Source organism: Periplaneta americana, chromosome 11, assembly GCF_040183065.1.
Source record: "Periplaneta americana isolate PAMFEO1 chromosome 11, P.americana_PAMFEO1_priV1, whole genome shotgun sequence".
Lineage (NCBI taxonomy): Eukaryota > Metazoa > Arthropoda > Insecta > Blattodea > Blattidae > Periplaneta > Periplaneta americana.
The window spans coordinates 7525761-7541113 of NC_091127.1; the positions used below are offsets into that span (position 1 = coordinate 7525761).

General features: G+C 36.0%; 1 protein-coding gene across 2 annotated transcripts in view; it reads right to left on the reverse strand.

The window, feature by feature from the left end:
- Window positions 1-710: 710 nt before the first annotated feature.
- Window positions 711-15353, reverse strand: part of Atg1 (serine/threonine-protein kinase unc-51-like protein Atg1) — a 50092-nt gene continuing 35449 nt past the window's right edge. For both annotated transcript variants that reach the window (XM_069838890.1, XM_069838891.1), the window contains exons 16-21: window positions 14770-14916; window positions 13210-13307; window positions 10108-10369; window positions 6017-6165; window positions 4204-4339; window positions 711-2693 (exon numbers count right to left, since the gene is read on the reverse strand). In XM_069838890.1, coding sequence (XP_069694991.1) covers window positions 2629-2693; window positions 4204-4339; window positions 6017-6165; window positions 10108-10369; window positions 13210-13307; window positions 14770-14916 — 857 coding nt within the window. In that variant the 3' untranslated portion in view covers window positions 711-2628. The remainder of the gene's footprint in view (window positions 2694-4203; window positions 4340-6016; window positions 6166-10107; window positions 10370-13209; window positions 13308-14769; window positions 14917-15353) is intronic.

Sequence of the window (15353 nt, forward strand, 5' to 3'; positions counted from 1 at the left end):
GAAGTAAATCCCGAAAAGACAAAGTATATGATTATGTTTCGTGACGAGAATATTGTACGAAATGGAAATATAAAAATTGGAAATTTATCTTTTGAAGAGGAAGTTCAAATATCTTGGAGCAACAGTAACAAATATAAATGATACTCGGGAGGAAATTAAACACAGAATAAATATGGGAAATGCCTGTTATTATTCGGTTGAGAAGCTTTTGTCATCCAGTCTGCTGTCAAAAAATTTGAAAGTTAGAATTTATAAAACAGTTATATTACTGGTTGTTCTCTATGGTTGTGAAAGTTGGACTCTCACTTTGATGGAGGAACACAGGTTAAGGGTGTTTGAGAATAAGGTGCTTAGGAAAATATTTGGGGCTAAGAGGGATGAAGTTACAGGAGAATACAACACAGGACTGCACGCATTGTATTCTTCATCTAACATAATTAGGCGAATCCAGAAATGCATGTAGAGTGTTACTTGGGAGGCCAGAGGAAAAAAGAATTTTGAGGAGGCCAAGACGTAGATGGGAAGATAATATTAAAATGGATTTGAGGGAGGTGGGATATAATGGAGGGACTGGATTAATCTCGCTCAGGATAGGGACCGATGGCAATGAACCACCGGGTTCTCTGAAAGCAATTCGTAAGTAAGTATACTTACCAATAAATTATGTTTTGAGACAAATGCTTTAATTAAGAGGGGAGGAAAAAAAAATCTAAAAAATCATTTTATTTTATTTATTCTTTTTTTACTAAAGGCAGGTACATGATTGTTCGTTATTCACCTTTACGAAGTCAGTTGTGTAGACCAACACAACAAAAGAATCACTGCCCTGGATGTGGCACAGAAGGCTGGTCTACACTACACTCACGATGAGATGAGATGAGATGATAGAGATTTCTTGGGATGCCACAGGGGAACCAGAGCTCCCAGAGAAAACCACAGAGTTGCCTGAACCATTGGCTTGCCCAACACAAATTATAAATCAGGAGGTCTACAACATTCTAATGTACTATTTTATATTGTATAACATTTTCCTAAATGTATTGAAAATAATATATTCCTAATATCAGGGATGAGTATCAATAATAAAGCTAGTATCAAAATTTTGAAATCGACAGACGTTTTGGTGCAAAGATATGATCCATGTTTGTAACTTAACATTTGTGCCAGACGAAGATTTTCTATTTCCTTGTTAATAATAACATTTTCTCGTCTAAATATGATTATTTTCTTCTATTTATCATGTCGAAATATAGGCATTGTTTGTTCCAGAAAACACCAATACCTTCAGATTAAACACAGCAACCATCATTGAAGAAACAACTGTATCCCAATTAAAGAATTTTAATTTTACCTGTGATCTGTACGTACAAAATCTCTTTTAATAATAAATCCAATTTTTATTTTATTTTTTCCTTCATAGAAGAGTACACCACACCTATGTCTCAAATTACTTCGTTTTCAGCATATTTCCTATATGAAAAATACATTTTCAGACTGGTGAGATGCCAGGCCCCTGGTCCAAATAACTTGATCACGCATTTTCTGAGAAATCTGAAATCTGACACCAGCAAGGATGTTTCTACATTCTGAATTATAAATATTTTCAATATTACGTTTCAGTTGTTTATTCCTAAAAGAATACACATTGGAACAAGACTAATCTTACTGTAGTAGCATCTAATATTATAAATTAATTTCCTTTTATCTTTTGTTTTAAATTACATATTATTGCACTATGAACGCCTTTATTGCTTAATAAAATTATATGAAAACGAAGGATTCTTTTAATTTAGAAAAGAATTACAGAGTTCAGATTTATTAATTTAAATTGTAGCTTTGAGCATGAGAGCTCTCTAACAACTTCATTAGCTGTAAAGACAGTGTTGTATGATTCTCTACGATTTTGAAGGAAAAAAATCCAACAGCTTTGTTCAATTACCCTGACCTTTAAACTTGTTTACGAAACCTAATGATTTTTTTCCCAGTTTTATATAAGAATACAAAATTGAGAATTCAGAAACAGAATAACAAGAATACTCGTCATTAATTAAATGGTTTTGACTGCTTTCACAATACATTCTTATCTTTTAATAAATTTTTATACAAATTTGGTTTTCCATACAGTGATTACTAGCAATTCCTGTAAAATTTATACACTGACAGCATTCTTTTCCAATTATACATTCTTAAATATTTTAATATATATTCCCATAGACTCAGTCGATTCTCACTTAAGCATCAACTCCCTTGAAGTGCCACACTGGAACACTCCTTTTAGGAACTTTAGGACATAACACTGAGTAACTGGTGTTATTTCGCCACATTTATATGATATAGATTCATGCAAAGTAACTATAAAGGTAAGAGAGGTTTATTAAAAAAAGTGTCACTAACGCTTGGTCATTAGGTCTAAGAGAATGTACAAGTACCATTTATTTGGTTAAGATCTTAATCGAAGCCCACCTGTAGCTTCTGATATACAACCATTATCTACAAGGGAATACGTAATAAGTTGACAGATCTGTATTGTTCATCACCAGCTGTAAGGGAGCTTATGGGTCAAGTAAATACACCCTTGCAGTGATTAATATTATTAGTAGAAATAGCATATGTCCACCACATATTAGGTCAGGTGGAGTAGATATACCCTTGTTGTTGCAGGACAAACAGCCTCTTCTCAACTGCATCTTTGTCTGAAAAAACAACACAATCAAATTTATATTAATTAAGCAGAAATGCGATTATGTAATTGTGTCCATATGCTAATTTATTTATTTATTTAAATTTCACCACCAACAGAAGCAAACTTCCAATTATAGGTGGCTTACATTAATACAATTTATACTGGGTGTTCATTTCAAAGTGTGTCATGACGTCACTGTTGTTGGGTCACCGATCTGAAGCGAGTTTCAGCTTATATGTTAGAGAAGTTGCCTATTATTTAAGGCGTTCTTCATTCTGAACTTGAGAACGTGTACGGTATAACTTGAACGTCGTAGCAACAGATGGCGGTCTGTACGGTCTGTGTGCTACCATAACCTCTTTCGAACTGTGTTTTGCGCTGGCAAGTCGTACGCTGGGTATTTGTTATCATCGGTTGCGTACGGTAACATTCCACAACACAAATCAAATGCTCCGTGTCCATGTTGACTGTCGAAGTTAATGTCAACAAATACATAAGTAATCGTCTTAACCCTCTCCCCATATCCCGACAGTACGTATTTCCAAACAGTTCACATTCCTGCCACTACCGGCGTTACCGTACGTATCGGCACATACTCTTCAGAATGAACGCCGTACTTGCTAGCCAACTTCTCTGCCTCTTAGATTATACACCTGAGCTGCGGAAGTGTAGGAAGATTGAATTCTCTAGGCTCGTCAGCTAGCCACATGACGGCATACAGCGAGCCAAGACACATTTTGAACTGAACACCCAGTATACAAAATACATAATAGTGGAAAAACAAAACACGCAACACAAACGAAAAAAAAAAAAAGATAGATAACAGATGCTAGAATATAATATTGCAGTTAATATTAGTGCCAAATGTCAATACAATGTCAATACAGCACCGCTTGGCTGAGAATGGGTCAACGAGAAGAGCAGACATTATAGTCATCGATCGCCGGAATCAAAGAAGTCTCATTCTTGACCCCACTGCCCATTTCAAGAAGGATGATCAACAAGCCAATAACGTTAACGATGAAAAGAATCTATTTACAACCCATGTATTCCTCACTTCAGTGAGAGATACAAAATGAATAATACATGGGAAGTGAAAGGGCTTCTTTTTGGCGCTAGGGGAACTTCATTTAAGTTAATCAAAACCATTCTACTTCCTCTAAAATTTTCTAGTGAGGACATTAACAAAATTTGTCTAAAGGTATTGAGAGATTCATTATCCATTTTACAGAATCACTTGTATAATACTATGTAATTTTTTTTTTTACTTAATTTCATTACTCTTCAATGTATTTTCATCTCATGTTTCTCCGAAATCAAATTGTACTTTATTTTTAAATTTATCATTGTTCCATATTCTCTACGCAATCATATTGTATTTTTAATTTAACCTCTGCTTTGTATTCTGGATCCTAGTGGTAAGCCGTAGATTTCGGCCAGATGTCCCAAATTGTGGAATTTGTGTGCCCTTCCCTCCATCTCCATTATCCCTCAAAATCACGTTTGTAATATTTACTTACACTTTGTGAGCAGTGCCCTGTCCTGCTGGTGGTGCACCTGCTGAGAGAGACTGTGCAGCAAAATTTGTGCTGTCTGATAACGCTGGAAACATTCCTCTGGATTCCCAAACAGTTCATCCAAAGCAGCTGACTGACACTGAAAAATAAAGTCTAATTGTAAATACATACTGGCATACTGCGTCAAATTTCATGCTGGAGGTTTTGAAAGGTTGAAGCTGAAATTTGTAGAGGACTCGGGTAATATCATAACATACTTTCTTTGCGGTATTTCAATTTACATTATACACCAACTTACTATTTATCTCTTACAATCCTCTCCTTTGGGCCTATATTTGACGAAGTTATTTTCTTTACAGTGGTGTCACAATTGCAATCGAAACACACTGGAGACAGTTACAACCCCCTGAAATATTCTTGAATTATCAATTTTCTAATGTTTGGAACTTCATAAATGTTATTAACATTGTTATAGCGAACCTTCACTTAGAATGTACTAAAGCTGAAACTGAGGTTTCTTATTCTATGATCAACCAACTGGTACAAGATAGTAGTCTTATGACACTTGCATTGCTGCTTGTCACCAAATATGTTGGTATGTGCGCTGCAAAAAATGCAACAAGATATCTACTAAACTATTTCCAACTAAAGATTGAAGTAGACGTAAACAAAACCGAAATGTATTACTCCGCAATTGCAAGCTAGCTACCAAAGCAGCCACCAGGGCGCATTATTTTCAGCAAGTGAGCACGCAGGGCAGCCACTGTCTGATATATTGCAGACATTTCAGCACATTCATTGAACTAATCCGTAAAATCCTCACAGAGGGTTAATATTTATTATTTCTCTACTGGGAATAGTGGATTTTCTTTTTCTGTAGATTCGTGATTAAATGTTATTCTTTGAAGAGTGGAGAATTTCTTTAATTCTACAGAAATTTATTTGAGGTTGGCAACACTGAATCTCGCACTGTGTTATACCAGCTGTGCTGATGTGCTCTGTGAAGCTGCAAGTCACCTTGGGAGGGATTTAATGCCTATTACGCATGCGCGTTGCCATAATACATGTTACAATGATTTAACACGCAATGTCTGAAACTATTAATATAAACATGTTGTTTAAATCGTAAGAAAGTGTTCTTATAAACATGTTTAATTCACTCGTATTCCATGTATATTACACATTTTATTATTTTAGAAGGAACTATTTTAATGTGAGGAAGAAGATGACAAGCATGAGTTTGGAGGCGTTGTGCATCCAATAGCCAAGCAGGAACTATTATGCCACGTGCATTTATTTACATTTACTTCAATCTTTAGCTGGAAAGAGAGTACATGGTTTAACAAAATTATCTTTTTCTACAACTACATCTTACTTTAAGCGGAGAGTGTAAGTCAAGTTGTTCCAGATTTAACACATAGGTGGAGAAATCACCTGCAAATACGCAACATGACTGGTTGGAAGAAATATGATAGTGCTTTACACAAATGATCTGTCCATTTAGAGTTAAAAAATAACATCAATTTGTAATGTTATCTAAATAACAATAATTAAATTAACAAATAAAGCAGTGGCATGCGTTCCAGATATGACAGTTCTGTTGCATCTATCCAGATTTCGAAAAGAAGATTTTCTTTAGAAGAGAAAATAGTGTAAGACACTGATGAGCTATTCAATCCGCAACAGCTCCCATGCTTCACCGTCCGAAAGACAATCTAACCAATCTGTATTATTTAAAAAACTAACTAATATCTCTTAAGATTCAATTAACTTACATTAATGTTCACTATTGATGTAGGCCTAAGAGTAAACTTACCATTTGGATGGCATGATTATAAAGTATTTTATCAGCTGTAATATTGGTACTGCCTGGGTCCACACCAGCCTTCTGTAGCAACCCAGGAGTGTTCAACTGCTTGCACTCACTGAGACACTGTCTGAACTTGGAATTCAGAACACCTACAACTGGAACATTAAAATTACATTTAAAATATATATTTTTTTATTTCTGTAAGTACACGTGAAAACATTTATAATAACTCCATGGTGAATCTTAAATATATAACCATTTTAAATTTGTTGGTATTCAATGCTTATAGATTAGGTCACTGAAGATTATTTTGGATTTCTGTCAGCATCACAGAATTAAATCTAATTTCTGAGAAATTTGTTATCTTCGATGATAGAATGACTGGCGAGCATGATGGCTAGGAAGAGTTATTTTACATTATTTCTACTTCTAAGCAGCAGGACGCATCAAAGAGGGTTAACTGGCAGAGCCATCTACACCCAAAAGCTGTGACTGTAGATATATAATACAAAGGATATTTCGAGAATTTTGCTCATGACGATTACTTGGATTTCGTAAGATTCTTTTAATTTCAATCTTCTTAATGTATCCAGCTGTTTGCTGACATCATAAAGTCCACTATAGTCTATTCAGTTGTTGTTTTTCACGAGAAATGAGGGGTATTTTGATCGGTGTTCATTATAGATGCCTGTTAGTAGCCAGAGATGGGGTCAATATATACTGCAGAGCTGTAAGATTCTTTTATAAGCCACAAATTTAGTGTAACATTGCATACTCAGTTTTATGTCGCTTCTGAAATAAGCTGTTTGTTCAATTTTTATCTGAAAAATTAAAATTTATATATTCATCTTATCTATCCAATAGATTTTTCACGACCAGGAAATCTGTGAAAATTAACGTCCTTCCCTTTCAATATTTGGAAATTTTAAACTTGTTACAACCAAACACAACACAGTATGGCATTGTCAAGAGACAGAATTCAAACTTGCACGGCATCTGCACATATTATTGGGCATAGCTGTAAGCTGACTGACCAAGTGCATTCATCTGGTGCCGGCACTTAGCCTACTCCTGTCGAATAGCACGAAGAGGGCCGCCAGGCTTAACGTCCCCATCTCACAGACGAATCACTATCAACAGTGACACATCCCTTCTCTTCATATGCACTACAGCCACAGTGGACTTTATGTTGTCAGCAAACAGCTGGATATATTAAAAAGATTGATATGCACTACAGAGAGATTTGGGATTTAACCTCGAGACTAACATTGTTTTATATGAAACATTTCATAATGTGTGTTGGGAAAACCAGTGATTTAATTCCCAATATCCTCAGTCACTTTAAGAGAGCAGTGTATTATGTTAATAAATGATTGAAAGAATTTTAGTTTTGTCCTTTAAATTTGCAGAAATTTGATCTGAACAAATGTAACTTTTTAAAATTCTTTTTTAGAATGAAAAGTTATATTTATTCAGATCAAATTTCTGCATATTTGAAGGACAAAACTAAAATCTTTCAATCATTTATTATCATAATACTGCTCTCTTAAACTGACTGAGCATATTGAGAATTACATCAATGACTTTTCCAAAACACGCTATGAAATGTTTCATATAAAACAATTTTTATATCGAAAAAGAAACAAAAACGAGCAAAATTGTGTTGTTAAACTTTTTTGTTTGAAATATCTCAAAGAGTAATCCCCTGAAATTAATGACATTACTTACGGTTTACCCAGCATACATCAAGGCACATGGAACATGAAAGTATGTTGCTAATGTTCTATTGTAACGTAATTCAGTGAAAATATGCAAAATTGATTGATAAAATATCAATAGCCATGCATAAGATCAGCTGTTATTAGGTTACACACTGACTGCCACACCATCTGCAATACACAGCTCAGCACCTCCATTTATGAAATTTTTATGCTAGATGTGCGTGCATGAGAAATGAGTGAGAATTTCGATCATCAGCTGGACAGCAGAGAAATTGTCACACCTCAACAGACTGAGTACAAACAAATGTTGTGTTACTTTTAAAAGAATTCTACACAGAAAGGATTAACTGAAATGCTATTGGGAAAAGTAACAATTCAATCTTGATTAAATTAGAAGAATATAATAAAGGTGGTGGTTATGCTAACCTGCAACAACTGCCACTGCTGTGTATGGGCTATTCCATATGAAATCGATCAGTAAAAAACCTCGCATTTTTTATACTCTAATTTTTTCCCTACTTATACAAGGTGCTGAGGAGAGTGCATTTGCAAAAATATACTATCGAAAGTCAAACGGTTTTCGTATTATTGAGCGACAAATTTAGCGTATTTTATAAAAACAAGCCTCTTTCAGCGCTCAGAACTCTGGAACCATTTACTGCAGAACATTGAACGGGAGCTCATTTTGAAGCTGACATTTGGTAGGTTATGATAAGAAGTAATACTTATTTTTATTGTACACAGAGAGACAGATAATCTGATTTTACTTACTTTTAGGCTTTTTGGCCATTTGTGAAAACGTAAAAAAATATTGAGAAAAAACCTTGCATTATTAAGAGGGATTCGGCGTTGTTTGCTTAGTGGTACGGCAATAAGTTTCGAGGGTATTAAATAGATTATTTTCACACGCCTAGACTTGAACGGCGCAGTACCACACGCACTGGCCAAGAGCTGAAGATAAGCGAGCGTTGGGCGTCATTTTACTCCTGTGTTTATGAAAACTTGTGATAAAGCTAGCCCAGCTATGCGCTACTAGACGATACATCACGTGTTTGTCTCCTGGCCTTGCTTGTCTCGGCTAAGCTCCCGTCTCACAGTCAGCTGGTTAGTTTATGCGCGTACTATTTATTTTCTTTATTTGATATTTTCAATACTTTCTTATCAACATACCATCAGTAAAAAAAAATATGTGTTTATTTGTACTTTCAATGTTGAATCTAACCATATATTTTTTAAATATTTTTTCCTAGCCAAAGGCGTCTTAATGAGGAAAAATCTAAATTTCTCCATGTCCATAAAAAGTAAGAAAATCTGTTTACATGTCAATATAAACTTTAATTTCTCAGCATCAAAATAAACCATGATTTTGATCATTGGGTGAAAGGGTTTCTGGAGCTACAACAGTTTAAAGTTGCTAATTTTATGAAAATACGATAAATTTAAATATTTTTAATTTAAACACTATGAAGTTCTGATGCCTCAAACTTTGCACAAAGCATTGTATCACAGTTCTCTACGTACAAAAAAAGTTCCATTGTATTTAGAAATTGTAAAGTCAATTTTCTCTATATTTCAGTCGATTTGAGATGGAATAGCTCGTGCAAAGTGCTTACTGAGCATGCACAGTGTGTTATGACTGGAAGTTGGAAAATTCAGGTGGCCCAAATTCTGTTTCTGAGTCTGTACAATTCCGGTCTTACTAATAAAAACTCTATATACAGACGTTTAACTGTCTTATACTTATACAATGAGTAGCTCGTTTATAAGTCGTGTGTAAATTCCTTACTAATAATCACTACATACGTCGTGTATAACAGTATAACTGTTACACAGCTACGTCATAGTTTCGTCATTACTTCGTTACGAAAGGTAATAGAATATCTGAGGTTCTCTACTGGATCCGGTAGAGCGCTCTAGTGTGGCGTGTTAAATATCGATAGTACAACTGGCTCTAATCGATTACCACACTACATTTTGGTCAAAGAGTACAAGCTACAGCAATATTATTCTAATAATTCTATGATCTTTGGTTTGTTCTTCTGTGGTTACAAGGTAAACATCATAAAATGACAGTCGATACGAACAGCTGTTAAAGGGGCGGCCATTTTTTCCCTATATACAACGGTTAAACAAGGGGTTTCGTGTATATAACTACTGCAAAGCAATTCCCATTGTATAGTTACACCCTGTTTATACGTCCATAGCTTATTCACGGTTTATTAGTTTTCTGTCTCAACTCTGCATAAGTCTGGTATAAAAACTATACACGGTTTATTAGTAAGACTGTTCACGTATTTCATTCAATTTGCCTTAAGCAAAGATACGAATCTGCTAGACACATCACAAAAATTCGATGTCAAAAAATAGTAGTCTTACCACTTTTCACAGATGCAGAAGGCTGCAGTTGCCCTGCTCGTAACTGCTGTGTTGCCAAGTTAAGACCTGAGCTGAGCAATTGCAGTGCCCTCACTAACAGGACCAACTGCTCTGCACGACGACTGCCCTCCGTCTGCTGACGACCGGTTGTACTCTCAGTGAGCGCTGCTAATGGAGCTGCTCTGGCTTGGGCCAGCTCCACCACGCAGTCCGACAGAGCTAACACGAAGTTTAGCTTTGCCAGAGTCTCGTTATGTTCTCTCTGAAAAGTGTAACAAATAACTGTAGTTACTTCTTAGTAAACGATTAACAGAGTATCCTACTCTGTAGGACAGTGAGTACTAGGGGCATACGCAAGAGGGAGTTACCGAGTTTGAACCCCTCTTTTACGTAAAAAAAAAAAAGTCATATTAGATTTGAATATTTTTTTATCCATAATCGTTTTCCCTTCTCTAATTTTTCACTGTCAGAGTAACAAAATCTGCATCGACATAAGACATTGTCCTTCTACCTCTCCTTCAATATAATCCCTGTGCTTGGTGCTGCGGCACGTTCAAATTATAACAATGCTATCTTTGTTATACACAGACCTACTGCCTAATACTGACTTTGTAATAAAATGAGCTGACATAATATGAAATTTAACTTGTTATGAAACATGTTGGAAAGGTTGTTTTGACAGTGCTGCAATACAGATGTTAAATATTGTGCATTGTCGATTTTAATCTCATTTTAAGAGCGATATTCACCAGTTCGTTAGTTTGAGTTCTGACTTTACTGTGAAATGTTCGTTTAACATTTTGTGTATTCTGTGCGTCAGTGGCTGACCATGATAATATCTTTGAAAAATATTGGAGTGCAAGAGGTCAAATGACTTTACTGTCAAATGCCTGGCATTAGAAAACAACAACAACATTTTGTGTATTTGACCGTTCATATTTTTAATATAAATACTATTAATAATAATAATAATAATAATAATAGTAGTAGTAGTAGCAGTAGTAGTAGTAGTAGTAGTAGTAGTAGTAGTAGTAGTAGTAGTACTGGGTGTTCAGTTCAAAGTGTGTCATGGCTCGCTGTATGCCGTCATGTGGCTAGCCGATGAGCCTAGAGAATTCAATCTTCCTACACTTCCGCAGATATGTATAACCTATGAGGTAGAGGAGTTGCCTAGCAAGTACGGCATTCATTCTGAAGAGTACGTACCTATACATACGGTAACGCCGGTAGTGGCAGGAATGTGAACTGTTTGGAAATACGTACTGTCGGGATATGGGGAGAGGGTTAAGATGATTACTTACGTATTTGTTGACATTAACTTCGACGGTCAACATGGACACAGAGCATTTGATTTGTGTTGTGGAATGTTACCGTACGCAACCGATGATAACAAATACCCTGCGTACGACTTGCCGGTGCAAAACACAGTTCGAAAGAGGTTATGGTAGCACACAGACCGTACAGACCGCCATCTGTTGCTACGACGTTCAAGTTATATCATACACGTTCTCAAGTTCAGATTGAAGAACGCCTTAAATAATAGGCAACTTCTCTAACATAAAAGCTGAAACTCGCTTCAAATCGGTGACCCAACAACAGTGACGTCATGACACACTTTGAAATGAACATCCAGCAGCAGCAGCAGCAGGAGTAGTAGTAATAATAATAATAATAATAATAATAATAATAATAATCGATGATATATATAATGGAGGGGGAAAGGAATTGGTCACCCTATCTCTATGCTGACCTAGTTGCCTCGTAAGTAGTGCCTTCTTGGTATCATTTGCGAGGTTCAGACCTGTCTTCGGACAATTGACAGAACAATTACTATTAATAAATATACTATAACGTAATAATAATAATACGCAAAATTTAAAATTCCGATCATGTAAATTGTAAGCAATTTTAATAATGACACCCCCCTCCCCCCACCTTGACAAAATTCTGCGCACACCACTAGTGGGTACATAGGGAATATGCATATCATTCTTATTTTTATGTACCAGAGGAGATGCCCAGGAGCCAAGGAGTTAATTGGCAAAGACATCCAAATTCATACAGTGCCATTTTTGAGCTATGCATGTAGACCGCATAGCAGTGGAGATCCAGCCTCTGTTTGAGACATGTAGTATATCGGGCAAATCGTAAAACAACGAACACTAAGCTCCGCCCACGACCCCTTTCCACTTTTCTCCTACAAGCTCACCATAGGTTTAGGGTGGGGTGACATCTAGTGGAGGAAAGTGAAACAAAAAGAGTGAATGCGGCATCTACGAAGCAAAAGAGGAACTTCGTCCTGTTTCTCTCTTCCTTGCTTCATGTCTCTCTCTTTTTTTTTTTTTTATGACTTTGCGGAGGGTAGTATTCGATCCGTCGATCTTCCTAACGAAACGCACGCACGCTTTAGACCTCTCGGCTACCGAGACGAGTTGGTGCTAGAAGGGAAAATGAATCTATTTATGTTCAAGGGAACTGTGTTGGATATGTCTTAGTACGTATTCGAATGCACATTACACGTGGTTGTTGTCTAATGCACATCAATTTGGTTGTATTGTGTTGTAAAATATGAAATACATGGGAGGTGGTAGGCAGTGATCCACCGAAGCGGGGCAGATAGTAGAGAGAAACAGTAGAGAGAAAGAGAGAGCAGGCGAGCGAGGTGCCAGGCGGCGAAGGTGGGAATAACTTCCCCTACTGGCGTTCGCTGTTTTACAATTTATCCAGTATATCTTTTGGTAATAATACAGATCTGCATCACGTGCACTTCAAATTCAGATGAATAATGCTTTGTACTACTTTGTTGCAAAACACAAATTGATGAGTTGCTCACAATTATTGTTGAATTGTGATAATGTGGAGAGTTTGGTGCACGTTGAAATAATGATATTATTAAAGATATAAGTATGTGTGAAAACTGAGTAAGTGGGAACAAGAACAAGTCCCTCACATCGCCATTCTCAACAGAACCTCAAATGCAGAACTCTTATTAAAACAAAAAAGTGGTGGTTCTACAAGTATTTTAGATAAGAAAACAAAACCAGTTGCGTTGTGTACTAACTGATTTTTAATTAATGCCAAATAAACTAGTGTGCTCATCACCTCTAAAAGTGTTTCCTCAGGTAACTCCGGCGCAACAAATGTAATAGGGCCGTCCAATGGAGGTGCTGGGGCATCATTGAACAGTCGCTGGTAGCCTCCTAGAACCACAAATACAAAAACATTATTACCATTAGCTTTATACTTCCCTTTTACATACAGTTTTCCATAGAATACTCTTCCAATTTTACAAAATTAGCTGCCAGCTTCTGACCAAAGGGAACAGGGTTCAATCTCTGGGCTGTGTTTCCATATGTTCTTGTTAACATTCGACATTTAGGGTCATCCACAAACAAATCAGCATTGAAATTAACTCATGATAAGATATCACTTAAGCATTCCTTAAACTGAACATTTTTAACTTTTAACATCTAAATTAATACAGTGAAACTTCCCAATAGCGGACACCGCCGGGGAAAAATTAAATGTCCGTTATTTAGAAAATCACTCTTCAAACACATTGTTTTGTCTGGCAACGCTCGAAAAAAAAAAAAAAAAGACACGTTTCATCACAGTTGAAAATGTCTCTCTCATCAAACCCTTCATATGGTAAATTGTCAATGGCAAGCCCCTCAGGTTTAGGAAAAGCTCTCTTTGTGTTCTCATTTGCATTCTCAGTGTATGATTTTAAAATAACATCCTTGTTTTTCAAAATTTCACTAACCCGAGTTTTTCCCATGTTAAACTTTGTGGCCAGCTCACGAACACTTAATTTCTCCTTCTCACTATGCTTTACAATATCCACTTTCTCTTTTAGGATCGCACACGATGGCCTAAACAGATTCTTACTTACGTACCAAGAGGAAAGAGGAAATTGGGAAGACCACGCAAGCGCTGGCATGAGACCGTAACAGATCCTGCGGGGTCTAATACGCAAGGGATATGATGATGACTTTCTCTTTTAGTGACAAACGTTTACGTTTTTGTGACATTTTTAATGTGACTGTACTTCCGAACACTCAAACTAAGAAAGTACGGACTGCTCACGTGCAGTATCACAACTAACAACTGTGCTGCTTACCTTCAATACAGTACAAGAACGTTCAAATGCACGATAATGATTGTTGCAAAGAATTCCGTTCAAACTCCGTTTAATTTACAACCGTCTTTTTCTTTTTTTTCTTTCACACTGTCCATTATTTGTAAGTTTTAATTGTTGTTGGGAGATACATTTCAGTGTCCGCGTCTGTTATTGAGAATGTCTGCTATATGGAAGAATTTTATCATAAGGGCCAATGTTATTTTGCAGGGGAATTTTAAAATGTCCGCTATTGAGAGGAGTCCGCTATTGGGAAGTGTCCGTTAAGGGAAGTTTCACTGTAGTAAAATGGCTAGGACTAAAAATTATTTAGTTATTCTGAAAAATTCGTAATTGCAGCTTTTGTAATAGCAGCATTTCACTGTAATATTACAAACGTTTATGTCCATTAGAGTTCATGTGAATAAATAAATTTTGTTTTCTTGCCATGTTAAGTGAAATAATAGATAAAACAATGTCAAAATGTGACTGTGCCTTGACTGGTACACTTTCTTTAATGAAACAGATTCTATTTATTTACATACCAGATATCTCTGGCAGTGTCATTGCTCTTGTACCGAATGGCATTACAGGAGAATGGTGAAGATTGTTATTGTCAGCCAGACGAATTGGTGAGTCCAGAATTGGAGGAAGCATAGCTAATGGACCACTTAAAAGTGGTGAACTGGCACCTATTAAAGAGAAATTATAATTGCTCAATTTTCATTATTTCATTATAAACTAGATATGACTAACAAATTTAATATGCATATAAATAATGTCGTAATAGTACATTATGCAACGAGCCTATAATGATAGTAATTAAGACGCGAGGATGTTTATGAAACTCGCTTGCGCTCGTTTCATAATTTTCATACGAGTGTCTTAATTACCATTATAGTCAAGTTTCATACGACTTTTTATGCTCGACCATATTTCTAACTTGAAATTATTCATAAGTATTCATGTTATTCTTATCTGACTGAGGAGCGGAACTGACCTTGTGCAATCTCGTAAATTGTGAGATGTGCGCAGATGCGAAAGTATTGATTTTTTCCCCGAAATGAATGTCGACGACCTTGATATAATCTCGAGAGTAAGATAAACGTTAAACTTGATATAACCTTGA